Below are 17,306 nucleotides of genomic sequence, written 5' to 3'. Positions count from 1 at the left end.
AAAAAATTCACCAAAACACTTTAAAAAACCGGCTTAAAAAATACCCAAGTCTTATCGTTTATTAACCTTTCCCTTACTGTCGTAAAAACACCCGCGAGTTACGGTGCTGTGTAGTCACTACACATTAAAAAAATAAGAGATTTAAAAAGGCAAAAATTGAGTATTTATAGGGAATGGATTTAATTAACCATCATTCGATTTTCAATTCAAAGATGATAAAATTTCAAATCTAACTGCTGAAAACATGAAAAAACCATTGGGTATCGCTAACGACTCGGGCAAAACGTGCACCCGCGCCAACTTCCCGAGATCTACTAAGTACTGGACTACGTGACTCACTGCAACGGGCGTAAATTCTTTACTCTTTTCTTCATACACAACAATGCAAAACATTGGGATACTGTGAGTATAATTGATCCCCGATTTCCGATCAAATGCTTTTTTGTGCCTAATGAGTATTTATTATTTAATAACAAATTATTTCAGTTAATACGTAAATGTGTAATGGAGGAATACTGAAAATCTAAACCCAATATTTATTATGTTTATAAAGATATTTTAGTTATTAGACGCAATTTGTACTAGCTACAGATCACCGGGGAGTGAGGGTTAAAAACACGAGATTTTATCCTTAATTTCAAAAATGTATATTTGGTGTAAATGAAATACAAAATAATATTATAAACTATATAAAATTTATAAATTAGATTACCTTCAGACTTAGTTGCAAGGTGTAATTTTTTAAACAAAGATTGTTCACGCGATTTGAAGCGAATTACAAAAAAAACTTGAAAAAAAATTACCTTCCAAGCGAACGTCGAGTTTTGAAAAAGCTGTCCTCAGTTGAACGCAATAATGCAGAAAGCAGCCAGCCATCGAAAAGTGAAACTGAGATAATAGCACCTCTGAGAAAAGAGTGAATAATCAAATCTACACAACAGCTGGAATGTTTTTGACTTTGATAATCAATGAATACATTAGTTTTTTTTATATTACAAACAATAATCTTATTATGTATTTTACCAGTTTAAACGATTTTTAATCTATTATTATTATGGATAACGTATATAGCGCCATTTTAGTATTGTTGCGTAAGTAATCTACATCATGTATGATTTACTTACTATCACCGGCACAATTCTTCAAAATATTAATACAAAATATGGAGATGAGGATTATACTCAAAAGAAATATATATTCTAATGTAGAAAGAATGCACTAAGAAATTGGCTTGCTCACAGTAAAGCAACAAATTAAATATAATGTAGCATTTTTTATACATTAAATAATTAAGGGGATGAATAAAATAAAAACAATAATAAAATTTAACCAATAATGTCATACATATAAAACAAGGGGTAAAAAAAAGATAAGATTACCAATGAAGAGAAAAACAGAATCTCAAAACTCAGTATACAAGGGATTGAAGCTGTACAATGAGTTACCTGAAGAAATGAAGGAAATATAAAAAATTGAAATATTTTTAATTAATTTGAAAAAATATGTTATTGAGAAATTCTGATAAAAAAATTGTAATATTATTAAAAGTTTATATTAGTTCTTAAGATGCTATGAACTAAGGTAATAAAGCATAAATAAATCAAATCAATAAATTATAAATACCAGTGATCGGGATAATCTTCCAACATACGACTAGACAGGTGCCACCGTTTTGTAGCAACAATTCACGGACAGTGTATACTTGTAATGCCGTATTAAACAGACTTCATGAACTCGGCAATAGTTATTCCCACGTATCTGATATATTTAGTGTAGGGTATTGTTCCTATAGAACAAACCTTTTGAACTTTTTTAAAGATGGTGAATGGTAATTATATTTATTTATTCATGCATTTCATAATATGTATATATAGAGTTTTTTGTTCACTTTGCCTAGCTGTGTGAAACAGTACTTATGATTTTCTTGTTGTTTTACTGTATAATGTTTTATTATCTTAACTGTCTACTGAATATGCTGTATAATTTTTGGTTTATTTTTTTTTTATAAATCTTGGGTAGAAGAAAATTCATGTTTAAAAAAAATAAAAATATTAAGCCAAATATGTTAATATTATAAATGTTTGTAAAAGGCAGATTTGCCGTTTATGTTTATAAAATAAAATAAAATAAATGAATTTCTTATTTGGAGTAAAAACATTATTATAATTTTTATCAACGATAGCAATAGCGTGTGCGCTATTTCAGTTTCATTAGCTGCAAAATAGCGTTTATAATGAGTTGCGTGTAACAATATAATATAATATGTGGTGCCTGCAGACTATAGCCCACTGTCTACCCAAGTAGCGCCACTTCTGAAGGAATGCAGAAGGTGCGAGATGACACCGATCTGCGCTATAAGTGGGTCGACTACGTCATACAATGTGCTTCTTGCAAAAACAGTGTCAAATATTAAGCCCACGAGTATAATGGCGCAAGTGAATAAAGATGCCTATTGCGATGTTTTATCAATTTAAATGATATTTAAGTCCAACAGCGATGCTTAATTTTTATTTATTTTATTTTTATTTTGAAACTTGAAACATATTATTCTTATGTGTGCTCTAAAAATAACAATGTACATATATTTATATTTAAATTTGTTGCAACGGTGAGGCAAAACATTTTTGAGAAGGGATATGGTAGTCTAGGCATTTACAGGGCTTATGACATGTCATTGGCTGGTTTAAGTGGCCACTTTACACATTGTGTAACATTCACCATTCTGCCCATGTTTAAACATCCACATTTCCTCAACTCTTCCATCTGTTGACGTTTTAAGAAAATGTTTTTGTATATTTGGATACGTTTATTTATGTAAATTGTTTGTTAACATATTTTTTTGAATAAAAAAAAACACATGCATTGAGGGGATCTTGAGGGGTGGGGACGACGTGTTGGCCTCTGTCCATACGTCCTCCTCCCCCCTCCTTAATCTGCATAGAGTTTGTATTCCTTAGGAATATTTATAATAACTTTCCTCTTTGCGCAGCTGACAGAGAGTCCCTCAGGACTCTATAACAGCTGCGGGTGGATGGTGGGCTTAAGAGTCTCCCCTCAATGTTGACTTTTATGAAGTAAAGGGGCTGAAACCTTTATCATGCGGGTGAGATTCATCCGGCTGAACCAAATCACCTACTGGGCAGAGATCCCTCTCTGTTGCAATAAATTTAAATATAAACAACTCCCTAGGGAGAAAATTCAGCCAGTCTGCAAGCATTTCGACATATTCGAAACATTGTTGAATTAACTAGCTGGTAAAAGAAGAAATATAAAAATTGGAAACTGTTTTCAGGCGTTGCCTAGTAGGTGAATTAGTTCAGCCGGATGAATCTCACCCTCATGATGAAGGTTTAAGCTCGTTGACTTCACATACGTCAACAGATAAAAGAGTTGAGGAAATGTGGATATTCAAACATGGGCAGAATGGTGAATGTTACACAGTGTGTAAAGTGGCCACTTGAATCAGCCAATGACAGGTCATAAGCCCTGTAAATGCCTAGACTTCCATATTCCCTTATTTAAGGTATTCTCCATCCCTGTTGTAATTTGTTAGTATTAATTATAATTGTAATACTCGTATTTCAATAAAAAAATAAAAGTACTTAGAACAATAAATGTGTTTTTTATTGTTTTCATTTATTTTGTACGCTGAAATAATGAAATTTAGACATTTAATGTGGATTTCACTACAAGTTGAACCTTAAATAATCATTCATTGGTGCTTTGACCATATAGGCATTTGTCTATGGCTGGTTTAAGTGGCCACTTTAGACACCGTAACATTCATCATTTGAATATCCAATTAATGTTAAGCAAACATTAGTCCTTACTTCTTCCACTCCTTGACCATGCGGATGTATGTTATTATTATTATTTTATTTTTTCTCTCTATTGCAATAAATTGAAAAATTCAACCATTTCCGATATTTCTTAAGCCAATATAGCTCTGAGTTTATAATGAGTTAACCTATTCATGCTGATTTTACAGAAAATTTCTAATTTTATTGGGTGCGAAACTATCTTCCGGAATGTTGTTTAGCTTTCCCTGCAAACAACAATGTCAATATCGTTAATTGAACATATTCTTAGCAAGTAATATAATATGGAAACTTTACCGGGCCTTTAGAATTAACTTTAATTTTGCGTAATATAAAATGATGACAATTATGCAGTACGTTTCCTAAATAAAAATTAAAAAAAAAAAAAAAAAGAAAACATAATATAAGTGTATTTTCACTACACAACATAATAAAAAACACACCAAAATATATATTTTTTTAATTACCCAATGACTGCAACTAATGTGAAAATGCCCGTTGTGTGTAAATAACATTGAGGGCCTTTCTTATGAACCTAGTATAAAGTTACGCCTCGACATATTTTTAGAATAAGGATGGAAATATCATCATTATAGGTAAAAATCACACACTACAAAAAACGATAAAAACGTATGAAATGAATTTAGAATAATTAATTGTATTTTTAAAATCAATATGGATTGTGGAAAAATGTTTTCATACTTTTTTTTTAATACGTCACTAGAAAAACGCGACCTATTTGGCCTTGGTTGTTGTGACGTCAAGATTCTTGATTATGTTATTAAACAGCCAGTGAAACTTGAAAAGTGTGCATATAAATATATTTATTCTTCATTTATTATTAAACTATGTACTTACTTCTAAATTTAAAAAAAAAAGTAATGTAACCCGCAGACAAGCTTTGGCTTTGCGGGAACAAAAATACAATTATGTTACTGATTTGTTAAAATGAATAAAACTTTTAAAAAAATAAAAAATTTGAATGGTCCAGAACAAACAAACATGAATCGTGACGTATTAGGGGCCTGGCCAATGGAATGGTAGTTTTTGCGAGAATTCAAAATTACAAAGTGAAAAAAAAATGTACTAATAAGTAATAAAAAAAATATTTTTTACTGAACAGTATTTCATAGACCTTTATTACTTTAAAAATGTAAAAAAATTGTGATATTCCACCACTATGCGTTGGCATAACTTTATACTGAGTTTATGAAAATGACACTGAAAGTTTTTAATGGTTTTGATAAAAATATCCATACCCTTCCTTGGTTAAGTATTATTTTTTGTTTTATTTTACCAACAAAATAATTATGAATTCAATCTGCAGTGAATTCACATTTTATCACAACCTTTTCCTAGGCCCCGATTACAATCAATGGGATGTTAACAGAGTTATCTTCGACTGTCGATAAAGAAAAACCGATATTTGTGTACGAAAATGAGTATATTTGCATGAACATTTAAAGTATCTTCGTCGGTAACCTATAATTAAACATGTTTAGAAAAAAAAAAATGTATGCATATTCTGCTTTTCATACAGAAAACCTAATTTAACTTTGTAAATAAAATGAACATAAATGTTAACTTCCCATTGTAATCGGGGCCCAGGTTCTCGAAGAAATCATTAAGGTGATTGGAAAAATGTGTGCTGTACCTACTGGCGGTCGCCAATTCAATAAATATGGCGGCGATCTTTACTAAATAAAAGATTCTTGATAATAGTGGACTGTATACAATTTATATTAAAGCACAGTGCGCTCCGTGACGACCGAGAAAAAACGAAATAGAGAGAAATTATAACCCTTGTGCTATCTTTATATGCTATGCTATTAGTACCCACTAGAGCAACAATACGCTGGTGTGGCACGCACTAAAATCAGTAAGAATTTAAATGAAGAACTATAAAAAAAAAACTTAACAGTGATTCTAAATAAAAATATGACACTAATTGATGGCGTTTTTATAATTTTTTATTGAAAAATGCAATTTTTACGTTTATTTTCAATGGAAATTTTACAAAACTTAGTTGCGGAAACTTTACACTATATTGATAGTAACAAATACCTTAACAATATAATTTAGGCCCTTTTTACTAAATAGTGTACAAAACAAAAAGTAGCTTATCTTGTTTTTTTTGTTTTGTACACCATTTCGTAAAAAGGAATGCATAAAATCTTGCTGCACTAGTGTTTTCTGATTTTCTCAGGTTTAAATTTGCGTTCAACAGCATCACAATGGCACTTTCGCCTAAGTAGGCATCTTCAGGAATAGTGGCTAGTCACTCGTTGGCCAAATAAAACTCAACCGTGGAATTTTATTAATCATTTCATCAAAACCATAGACAATGGAGTTTTATCAAGAAATGTCGACAAAACGAAAAACTATATTGAAAGTTTTTATCTTGTCCGAGCGTTGATATTTTCTAGTAAAAGACCGTTCCGTAATAAATCTGTGGCTTGGATCTAAAAGGGCGGATGTCAGATTTCATATTTTTCTTGCGAACATTTTGTAGGCGGTCAACGTTAATTGAAAAAGTATATGTATTGAACTATTTTATATGCACGTAGGTAATACGGACGTATTTTTCTGTGCATATAGGCAGTTAAGCAGCTATTTGTTAACTTCTACCTTATATTCGAAGTCTGCATTACGCGTGATAGGTTAAACAACCCGTAAAGCAATGCAGACTACAACTGTAATAAACAAATATGTGGTAATGTCTTTTAATAACATTTGTCATCAGAAAAGTTCGAGAGTTCATTATAGCGCAAAAAATCGCTGGGAAAGTGCTCTCCTGCAATATAGCGATTTACGAAATAGGAAAAAAAATTGTAGACGTGGACTGGATTCAACCCCCCGGGGAGTTATAAAGGTTGATATATTAGAACAGAGATGAAGCACTTACTTATCTTCTCTGTCGTTCTTCAGTTCTGAGGGTCGTGATCATTAGTACTCTCTCCAGCCATTCCATTGATAAAGCGTCTCCACCCTTCACGTCTCTGCGCCGTCTCCACAGCTCCATATAGGGTCGCCCGTGACGTTGTTTTCACCTGGTTGATCCATCGAGCTGCAGTTCTGCCTCCGCTTCTTCGTCCTGGTACACTGCCCGTGATTATTATTTTCTCCAGATTTTCTGGGTCGCGTCTAGCTATGTGTTCGAAGAACCGCAGAATACGTTTGCAGCAAATGGCCGATTGGCGAACTTTTACGTTGAGTTCCTCCAGTATGGAGACATTTGTTCTTCTGGCTGTTCATGGTATTCTCAGCATTCGACGCCAACACCACATCTTGAAGGCATCTATTCTCTTCTGCTCGCGTGTTTTAATTGTCCACGTTTCTGCGCCCCGCCACACTATGCTCCTTGCGCTGCTCATGCTCATGCTCCTCGCGCTGCCGCCCTCTCGCCCGATGTCGCCCTCTCCGCCCACACAATGCTCTACTCGCGCGATTAATCGCGACGCTCCGCACTTGTCATTTGTCTTTCTATACAATGGACGATGAAACTGTGGCAGCGTGCGCGCAATGCATTTTTAGTATGGCTAATTATATCAATGTCATACAAAGAAATATACATCATTCAAAATTGACGTGTGCGTCTTGTGTGAGTGCTCGATGCGTACTGCGACCGCGTGATTATGTGGCCAGCTACTCGCGCTCATATTGCCGGTCCTTTGGCTCGCGCTCAAAAACCGACAAAATAGGGAGCGGTGGGCACGACGAGGAGCATGACGTGCGGCATGACAAGTAATGTTGCACACTGCGTCTCTGCTTCCTTTCCTTGCTACTTCCCATGCCACTCGTCGAGTGTGTGGCAGGCCCATTATAAGAATATTAGGAACACAAGCGTACGCAAAATGAACATTTTAGTTTCCTTATTTACTAACCTTAATAAAAATTTAAGAACATGCCTTTAGGTACAGCATAATATATTTAGTACTAAACTAGAAAATATAAAACATTAAGATGCTATCACCTATTGGGAAAAAACCTACGAGTACCTATATGTTAAAGGTAACATTAAGATTCCACGTCAATCTCGGACGATTATTAGCAATAAATAAATCATTATTATTAGTCTACCATCGAAACATGAACTAGCATTTTTTTAATTGGCAGAAGATTCTGATCACTGCACTTATCTTGAACGCGAATCAAACTCAAAGAACTAAATAATAATAGATACTATTATTTATAATGGCTTAAATTTATACTTTCTCTTTAATTGTAAAGAATAACCCCCCCGCATTGTTCATTTAAAAACACAGATGCAAGATGACGTACATACACTTAAACTAAATATCGCAAAAACAATATATGAATATTGACAGAAAAAAAAACAAACACAAGGATACAATATTAGTGTCTGAAATTGTTGCAACAGAGAGTGAAAACATCTTCGAGAAGGGAATATGGAAGTCTAGGCATTTACAGGGCTTATAACATGTCATTGGCTGGTTTACTAAATATTGATAATACTATAAATTATACTCTCGCACTAAAAGCACACACGTAAAGAATAATTTAACCCAACAATGTTTGAGTATGTCCAAATGCGTGCAGGCTGGCTGGATTTCCTCCCTAGAGAATTATTCATATTAAATTTTTTTGCAACGGAGAGGGAAAACATAATTGAAAATGGAATATGGAAGTCTAGGCATTTCCATTTCCTCAACTCTTCCATCCGTTGACTTTTGTGAAGTAAAAGAGCTGAAACGTTTATCATGTGGGTGAGATTCATCCGGCTGAACCAATGCACCTACTGGGCAACGCCTGAAAACAATTTTCCATTTTTTATACTTCTTCTTTTACTATCTAAATAAATAACTTGTGAGGAAATCTAGCCAGTCTTCAAACATTTGGACATACTGGAAACATTGTTACAATATTTTTATTCATAATGAACTTTACTAGACGAAAAAATACATTTTTAAACATATTTCCAATACGTAACAAAATTATTTAATTAATGGGAAGATTAAGAAATATGATAAATTAATCACTAGTATTCTTATATATTGGGTGTTACCAAAGATTAAAAAAAAAAAATATTAAATACGTCATTCGAAAGAAAATTTTATACTCTACAAGATGATGTGTTTGCTTTTACGTTACAAATATCATTTTATTTGATTGCAAGCATTCAAAATAAAATGTCAAGTAGACGAAAGTGAGTATTTTTGACACCTCCGTTTGCGTTCAATCGAGGGAATAAAGCTGCTAAAGATGCTCGCGATATTTGCGCATTGTATGATAAAATTGCTATGAATTATTGACTAACTTTCTCTTTTTTTTGTGCTCTCCTGTTTATTATCTTTTATTATTACACACCAACCACTACATAATCTACATATCTAATGCTGCCTGGCTTTCGAATCCCAGTTTTACTCACTGCACCCTCGATCCTAAGGATGATCCACTTAGCAAGTCTCTATGTAATTTTATGTCATTTAATAACTTCTACCAGTTCAATTCGCATGCCAATACTCGTGGCCGTATTCTAGATCTAGTTATCTCCAACTTTGACTGCGTAGTCACCGAATGTGTATCCCCATTAACACTGGAAGACGCCCATCATAAGACTCTTGTAATTTTGCTCAATTTACAATTCAAAATTCTTCCCGATAATCAACGATTTGTTCGTTTATTTCATAAGGCAAACTACGATGATGTTTGTGCCCATTTAGATGATATTAATTGGTTCGATACTTTGTCTAATCTGAACATGGAAGACGCAACCCAGCAATTTTACGTTGTTCTAAATGGAGTTATAAACAATTTTGTTCCCAAGCGTCTCACAAATAATAATTGCCGATATCCTCCATGGTACACTCGACCGCTAATTAAGTTAATTTCAGAAAAAAAAAATTTTCACAAAAAATGGAAAAAGTACTCTCAAGCGTCTGATTATCATACTTTTTCTTTGCTGAGGGAAAGACAAAAACGCATGAATAAGGAATGTTACCTACATTTTATCACGACTGCTGAATATAACATTAACCGAGAACCTAAACTTTTCTGGTCTTTTGTCAAGTCCAAGCGAGCTGGGTGTGATGTGCCTCTTCAAATGTCCTACAAAGATAATTTGGTAATTGGCGGTCAGAATATTTGTAATGCTTTTGCGGAATATTTCCATTCTGAATTTTCGGAAACTAATGCATCTAGTTGTAGTGTTCCTGCCGAAGAAAATAGTTTAATTGATCTTAATGCTATAGAAATAAATGAGTCATTGGTAACAAAATATCTCAAAAAACTTAAAGTCAGCAAAGGTGCTGGCTTTAATGGCATACACCCTTTTTTTATTTCTAAATGTATTAAACAGCTTGCGCGTCCTCTTACTTATCTTTTTCAATTATCAATAAAGGAAGGCACGTTTCCTGAAATATGGAAAAAGGCAAATATTACACCTGTGCATAAAAAGGGAAATAAGAGTCTTGTAGTAAATTATCGACTCATTTCTCTTCTTCCCATTTTTAGTAAAATCCTTGAAAATATAGTAACCGATCAGCTCTTCGATGTTATAAAACCACATATTAATCCCAATCAACATGGATTCTATAAGAAACGGTCAGTTGAATCAAATTTTTGTGAATTTACCGATATTGTTTTGAATGCAATGGATGCAGGTTTTCAGGTAGACGTTTTATATACGGATTATTCAAAGGCTTTCGATAAAATAAGTCATTCGGTCTTACTTCGCAAGCTTTGGAACATTGGTATACGAGGGAATCTGTATCGTTGGATATGTTCCTACATTAGTAACCGCAGTCAATCGGTCTCACTCAAGGGATTTAATTCATCATTTAAACCAATCCCATCAGGTGTCCCTCAAGGTTCGCATCTTGGACCCTTATTTTTTATTATTTATATCAATGATATAAGTTTATGCATTCAAAACTCAAATTTTTTGCTATACGCTGATGACAATAAAGTATTTAAAATTGTGTCTTCAATAAATGATTGTGAAGTTCTTCAAGCTGACTTAGATAGAATCTGTTGCTATTGCAAGGACAATCAGTTATTATTGAATTCTGATAAATGTCTTGTCATGTCATTTACTCGAAAGAAAAAAAGTATACTATTTGACTACAAACTATCTGGGAAAATTGTCAATCGTTCAATGAAAGCAAGAGATTTGGGTGTACTGATGGATGATAAGCTTTTATTTAGAGATCACATAAATACAATAGTAGATAAGGCGTACAGACTTCTAGGGTTTATCTTACGAATCTCCAAGCCATTCTCATCACCAAATACATTAAAACTTCTTTACTATACTTATGTGCGAAGTCAACTCGAATTCGCTTCATTAGTATGGTCCCCTCAATATAATGTATATATTAATCAAATTGAAAACATTCAAAAGAAATTTATAAGGAGCCTGGAATATCGTTTTGGTAACATTGAAAATGATTACGGCGCATCTTTGATCAATTTTAATATAGAATCACTACAAAAAAGGCGCCTTAGATATGATTTGATTTTTCTTTTCAAAATTCTCAATAACATAGTTGATTCGCCGTATCTTTTACAAAATATTGGTTTCCGTTGTCCTCTTCGCTATACTAGATTAAATTCCCTTTTTTATGTACCAACTTGTAAAAACAATTATACCTCGAATTCATTCATTAGACGTACCTGTAGAAATTATAACGGACTCAGTACTGATGTAGACATTTTTAACTGCACGTTGCATTTGTACAGAAAATTTCTTCATGGGGTCGATTATTTGGGATAGTTGCTGAATGTACATCTTGAGTGGTTTATGCTATGTATATGTGCCGCATGTAATGTATATGTTTGTGTATGTTTTATATGTGCGTTCATGTGTGTGCGTGGATGGCTCGGAGTGTGCATTCGGTATTTTTATTTATTTTAATTTATTACCTCCATGGAAAACGCAAATGTCAACAATTATCCTTTTTTCACTTAAAATTCTTATTTATTTTTTGTCACATTTAATGTTTATATCTTTTTAATTTATGAAAACTTAATTGGTCTTTTTATGTTAAAAAATTGTTGTTTTTAGTACTTATTTTGTATGACTGTATGTTTTCTAAATAAAATAAAAAAAAATAAAAAAATAACGAGGCGGACATCTCCACTCGATTGCCTTATTCGGGATTTTTATCTGAGAGCCATCGAGTCAAGATCGCTCATCCGGGGTCATGGTTCTATTTCACAAACAGAAGCGTATTCTTCATCCGCTTGGACACAGAGAATCACACATACGGTGTTCAAATTATTATTATCGGATATTAACCTTTAGGAATTCGTTCGAAAGCAGTTAAATTTATTAACAGTAAAAGTTGTATCTAATGCACTGGCAAATTCTGTGTTGACTTACAGTATGATTGGTTGGGGAGCTTGCACAAAAACCGCCCTTGAACCTGTAGCAATTGCACAGAAATCTTTAATCCGAGTAATTTTTAAAAAAAACATTTCGTTATCCAAGTGACTTGCTCTTCAAAGAATTCAGAGTACTGAATATTATTCAACAGTATATATTGAGAACGGTAGTGGTTACACATATAAATAGAGACATTTACCCAAGCGTCAACCACAACCATAATACAAGATACTCTAATAGGGATCTGATACTAAGTGAAGGGGTCAACACTGTTCTGGCATCGAGACAACACTATTACGTAGGCAAAAAGGTCTATAACCTAAGTGTTGTCAAGTTGCGGAAGGTGTTGATGTGTGACTTGTGTGTATGTACATGTGTATATATGTGTGTATATATGTGTATGTGTGAATGTATATGTATCAAAATGTGTATGCGAGTAAGTTTATATTTTATTAGTCTGTGCTCTCTATTAATTTGTTAAATATAATCATTTTTTAGAATGTAATTGCCTAGCTTGGAACGGGGTATGTACCCTTGTTAGCTGAGCAAAGTGAACGTAAAATTGTATTTTTGATAAAAGGTGTAAATAAATAAATAAATAATGATCGTTAACGACTGAAAGTAAAATCAGTGGTTACAAAAACTTAGGATAGGAAATTAAAAGTATCAATTTTCAATTTTAGTTTTAAGCGAATATAGCTCATTAAAACAAATCATGAGTGATGAATGTCGTGCGGACAAATACTTAAAATAGGATTTAGAATTATTTTGCCTTATGTAATGTTTAATTACGTCTCCACTATTTTTATATTTTCTGAGTTGAAATTAGAGAACTAATGACATTACATTGTGAAGACGATAGGTGATGAAAGAAGCTAATTATATAACAAAAGTAACGTACTGATTTTGAATAAGGTGTGGCCAATTATATTCGTATCGTCGCTTCCGCGTTCATACATATATTATTTTGTTTCAAACACCAAATGTCACGACTTCTTATCTTCGTATTATATAAATAATGCTTATAAACACTGGAGGATTTCGACGTGTTCCGCTTTTCTAACACCTGTGTCAAGGGAAATCGTATTTATTTGCTAAAATTAAAAAATATTAACACTTAACTAGTTTCTTCACCAATGGCTAACGGGAAAACCCGCGGAGTATATTCTAAACTAACAACGACATCGCTATTATAACATAAATCTCTGTACAAATATATTTTACTAATACGAACAGTATGTCAGCTATTCAAGCAGTATGTCAACTATTCTTGTACAAGATCTGCAAGCTTGATTAATTGTTTTTCGGTGTTACGTCTTCTTGTTTAAGACCGTCAACCTGTTTAGGTTGAGAATTCCTCTGTAGCTTGCTTCGATGTTTTTGTTTTTAACTTTCTCCGTTGCGTTTGATGCAGCCTCACCCAATTTGAATGTCTGACATCGTGTCCTAGCTAACAGCGGTGTTTGTTTCAACCCGCAATGTTTTAATTAAATTTTCTCTCTTTGTTTCAGAGGAAGACTGGGGGGACAGCACGGCCTACCTTCTTCACGAAGGATACGATGTTTCGCTTTCGCCGCCGCGACGTCCTCGCTCTCCGTCTCCTACGAAACCTCTTCTTCGAGCAGCCGGGTCTGTCTCTCCGAAAGACAGGTTCCACGTCGCGAAGGAAAAGTTTATGAATCTCGAAAGAGAAAAAATAACCGAAGAAATGGATAAGCGCGCGCAAATACGACGCAACCTAAATAACGTTCTGTCCCGCGGACCTCTGCTGCCTTCGGACATCAAGAACGATAGGCGATCCAAATGGGACGATGATGAAGACGAACTCCTAGATAGGCGCGCAGAAATGCCGAGAGCGGTGGCGAGGACAGACCACCGAGACATGTGGAGAAACTCGAGAGATGAACGAGATCTGAGCAGGGGAAGAGAAATCAAAGAAGTCCGAGACTTCAGAGACTCCCGTCATTTCAGAGAAGAAAGGGGTAGTCGCGATTTGAGAGATCCGTTGGATATGAGGGATCTAAGGGACCAGAGACCTATAAGAGATGAACGAGAATACAGAGATCCCAGGGATGCGAGGGACACTAGAGATTATAGAGATTATAAAGAACACAAGGACGTAAGAGATGTCAGAGACCCGCGATATGAAAGAGACGTCCCAGATCCAAAAAATGTCAAAGACATGAGGGATGTTCGTGACTACAAAGACAACCCCAGGGATGTCAAAGAATACAAACCTGTCAGGGATCCGAGAGACAATAGGGACTATAAAGAAAAGAGAGATCCACGGGAGTACAAAGAGCCGCGAGATTTCAAATACCCTAAAGAATATCGTGACCCGAGGCATGCGGAAGAACCGAGGCAAACGAGAGACTCCAGGGAACGAACACCCCAACTCGAAAAAAGATTCTACGAGTACAAAGGAGAACGTAATGATAAATATTTTGACAATCGCTATAATAAGCACGACTCGAGAAGTGACGACGAAGGAGTCGAAAGCGAGAAACAATTTGAAGAAATAAGATATGTCCAGCACATAGAACCACCGAGGAGGCGCGATCCTGAACCCAGAAGCAGCAAAACCGAACAAGTCGACAGGATCCCTAAAAAAGAGCCGATCCGAGATGGCAGAATAGAGCTGCTAGAAGAAAGGCAGCGTCAGATTGAATCGGGAAGAATGGGAAGAGTGCCAGCTCCAGACGACAGGTATAACCGAAGTCAAGATGTTCCTGGAAGAATGCCTGTAGAATCCAGAGAATGGGATGCTATCAGGAGACCATACGCAGAAGCAGATCGTCCTAGAAGAGACCCGAGAGCGAGGCATAGTTATGCTGAGCCAGTAGCTCGCACGCGCGTCGGAATGGCGACTGTGGCACCATTTTGAAAAGAAAAATTCAGTTGTTGAAATCACTGCCTTATGCTATCACAAATAACCTTTAAACTGTTATACTTAATGTATAATTATCTCTAAAAAACATTATGGTATTTTATAACAACGTGTAATAATTGAATAGCTAAGAATTATAATTACTCAACTGTGCTAAATTTAGCACAAACGAGTTGATATATTGTTGTAAGTATAGTTATATAGTATAGTTTCCTAACATTTGTTTGCAGTCTTATGAACTCTGTGTCAAATAGTAAGCCTTCGAATAATAACCTGTATTTTATATGTTATTAAAATTAAGTGGAACTACAACAACGAATAACGTCATTCATTGGCTTTCATTTTCGATGTTTTTAGTTCAAATATTTCTAATGCGCGGCATCCGATGTGTCACTTTGAAAAATGCAAAGTGCACACTTTCTTTTGCCGCGTGAATTTGCCTACCAACCTAACGGATTTTTCAACTTTGACATAAAGCCTCAGATTCTCAAACATTTTTGTTATGTAAAAAAAAAGTAGCTGCTTGCTTCATAATCTTTGTTTTCAAAATATCTACATAATCATTTGCAAATTAATTACGAAAATGCATAGATATATATGTTAGAGTGGAAAAAACGGGCACGAAAAAATAATTTTGTAGGTTAGTAGTATTGGAATTATTTCACTCGTGCCGAAGTACCTAGCCATCCATCATTAATAATTTTAACTTACCTACCTACTTCTGGCCTCCATTTGATCTGGGTTATAACAAATTATAAATTTGCCATCGCGAATATCTAATGAGTCGATTTTCGTGACGACTCGCCCGCTTATATCGATCAAGTTTAATACTATTTATAAAATCCACATACGTGCCTGGGAATAATAAACAGTAAAAACACATGTCTCTGAAGATTACAAATTAGCGTCAATTATGTTTTAATGGCGCAAATTCTTAATCAAATTAATGAAGACAAATTCTCGGTGTTCTAAAAACATTTACATTAAAATTCAAATATTGTAGCCAGGTGTAAAGACAACTAAAATCCATCCTCAAATTTTTAAGCGTAAAAAAGTAAGAACAATTAAAATATTATCTACTTTCGGTGTAATTTTATAATAGCTTTATTTTTTCAGAGTAAGATCGCCATTTTGTTGACATTTCGTGTGAAAAGAAAACTATAATTGATAATGGCTGCCATTAGTGTCGTTTTTTATTGAATTTATGATTCAATGAAAAATGTATTTATAGTAATGACATTTAGGTATGATGAACTAACATTTTCTCATGTACGATTTGTATTTTTCGGTGATACGGATATTTTTTATCTTTACTCATATTGTACATACATTTTTTTCATGATGCCATATTTACTGATAGTAATAATAGTGCATTATTGTAAAATATATAGATGCTTTTAATTGAAATAAAACTAGTTACTCAACTTTTAATTTAAAAGATAGTTAAAAACTTTTTTACTAAAAAATGTAGTGTTTTTTTTCTGGGTAGGTATGGAGTTAAATGAAGAGTTTTTTTTTTTGTCATAATTGAGTAACTTATTTTTTTTTATTCGTATTTATTTTGAGTCCGTTTATTAGAACATTCATATTTCTACCTATTATTGTATTTTGCTGAAACCATGCTGACTTTATTTAAGTATTTTATGTAGCTATAATTAAATATTGACAGCAAAAATATCTATTTATCAATTTAATAGATACTTGGGGCCGACGTTGGATCAATATTATGTTATAATACTTACCCAATAATCTCCGAAGCGGAGATTATTTATATAATTGTTCGATTAGCGACAATTTCCATATTTATAATATTTAATTACCAGAACTTATAATTGTATTTGAAACTGCGAAGAATATTTTTATAAATTTAATGAAAAATAAAAAAGTTTTAAAAAGTTTACTCTTTTACGTAAAAAACAACCCATTTCCTAAGATCAAAGATATTTTAATTTCAATCAATATATTTATCAAGCATATTTTACGTTCATTACAAATATTGTGAAACAATAATGTATTTAACATTAAAATTTGCAAAATACATGCCTGGGCTGGTATTCTGAACGGAATTGCGTGCGAAGAGATTGCTCTGTTAGCGTGTATTTAGTACGAAAATACGAGCTGAAAATGCGTTTTCTAAGCGCGCTTTTGCGTTACGAATACCACCCCAGGGCAAAATAAATGTAATAAGAAGCCATTCAATCTGAACTTTCTTTCAGTAACAGAAAAAGATGTAGATATTCGAAGAGATACAGTT

General features: G+C 33.8%; 1 protein-coding gene across 1 annotated transcript in view; it reads left to right on the top strand.

Annotated features, from left to right (window-relative positions):
- Nucleotides 1-15,058, top strand: part of LOC148272577 (uncharacterized) — a 118,885-nt gene extending 103,827 nt beyond the window's left edge. The window contains exon 4 of the mRNA XM_088239859.1: nt 13,677-15,058. Coding sequence (XP_088095985.1) covers nt 13,677-15,049 — 1,373 coding nt within the window. The 3' untranslated portion in view covers nt 15,050-15,058. The remainder of the gene's footprint in view (nt 1-13,676) is intronic.
- The last annotated feature ends 2,248 nt before the right edge of the window (nt 15,059-17,306 follow it).

The sequence above is a fragment of the Micrasema longulum genome, unplaced genomic scaffold (genome assembly GCF_059751315.1).
Source record: "Micrasema longulum isolate JH-2025_06_02 unplaced genomic scaffold, ASM5975131v1 h1tg002284l, whole genome shotgun sequence".
NCBI classification, from domain to species: Eukaryota; Metazoa; Arthropoda; class Insecta; order Trichoptera; family Brachycentridae; genus Micrasema; species Micrasema longulum.
The sequence above is the reverse complement of the archived record's forward strand: the minus strand, read 5'-3'. Positions and strand labels throughout refer to the sequence as shown.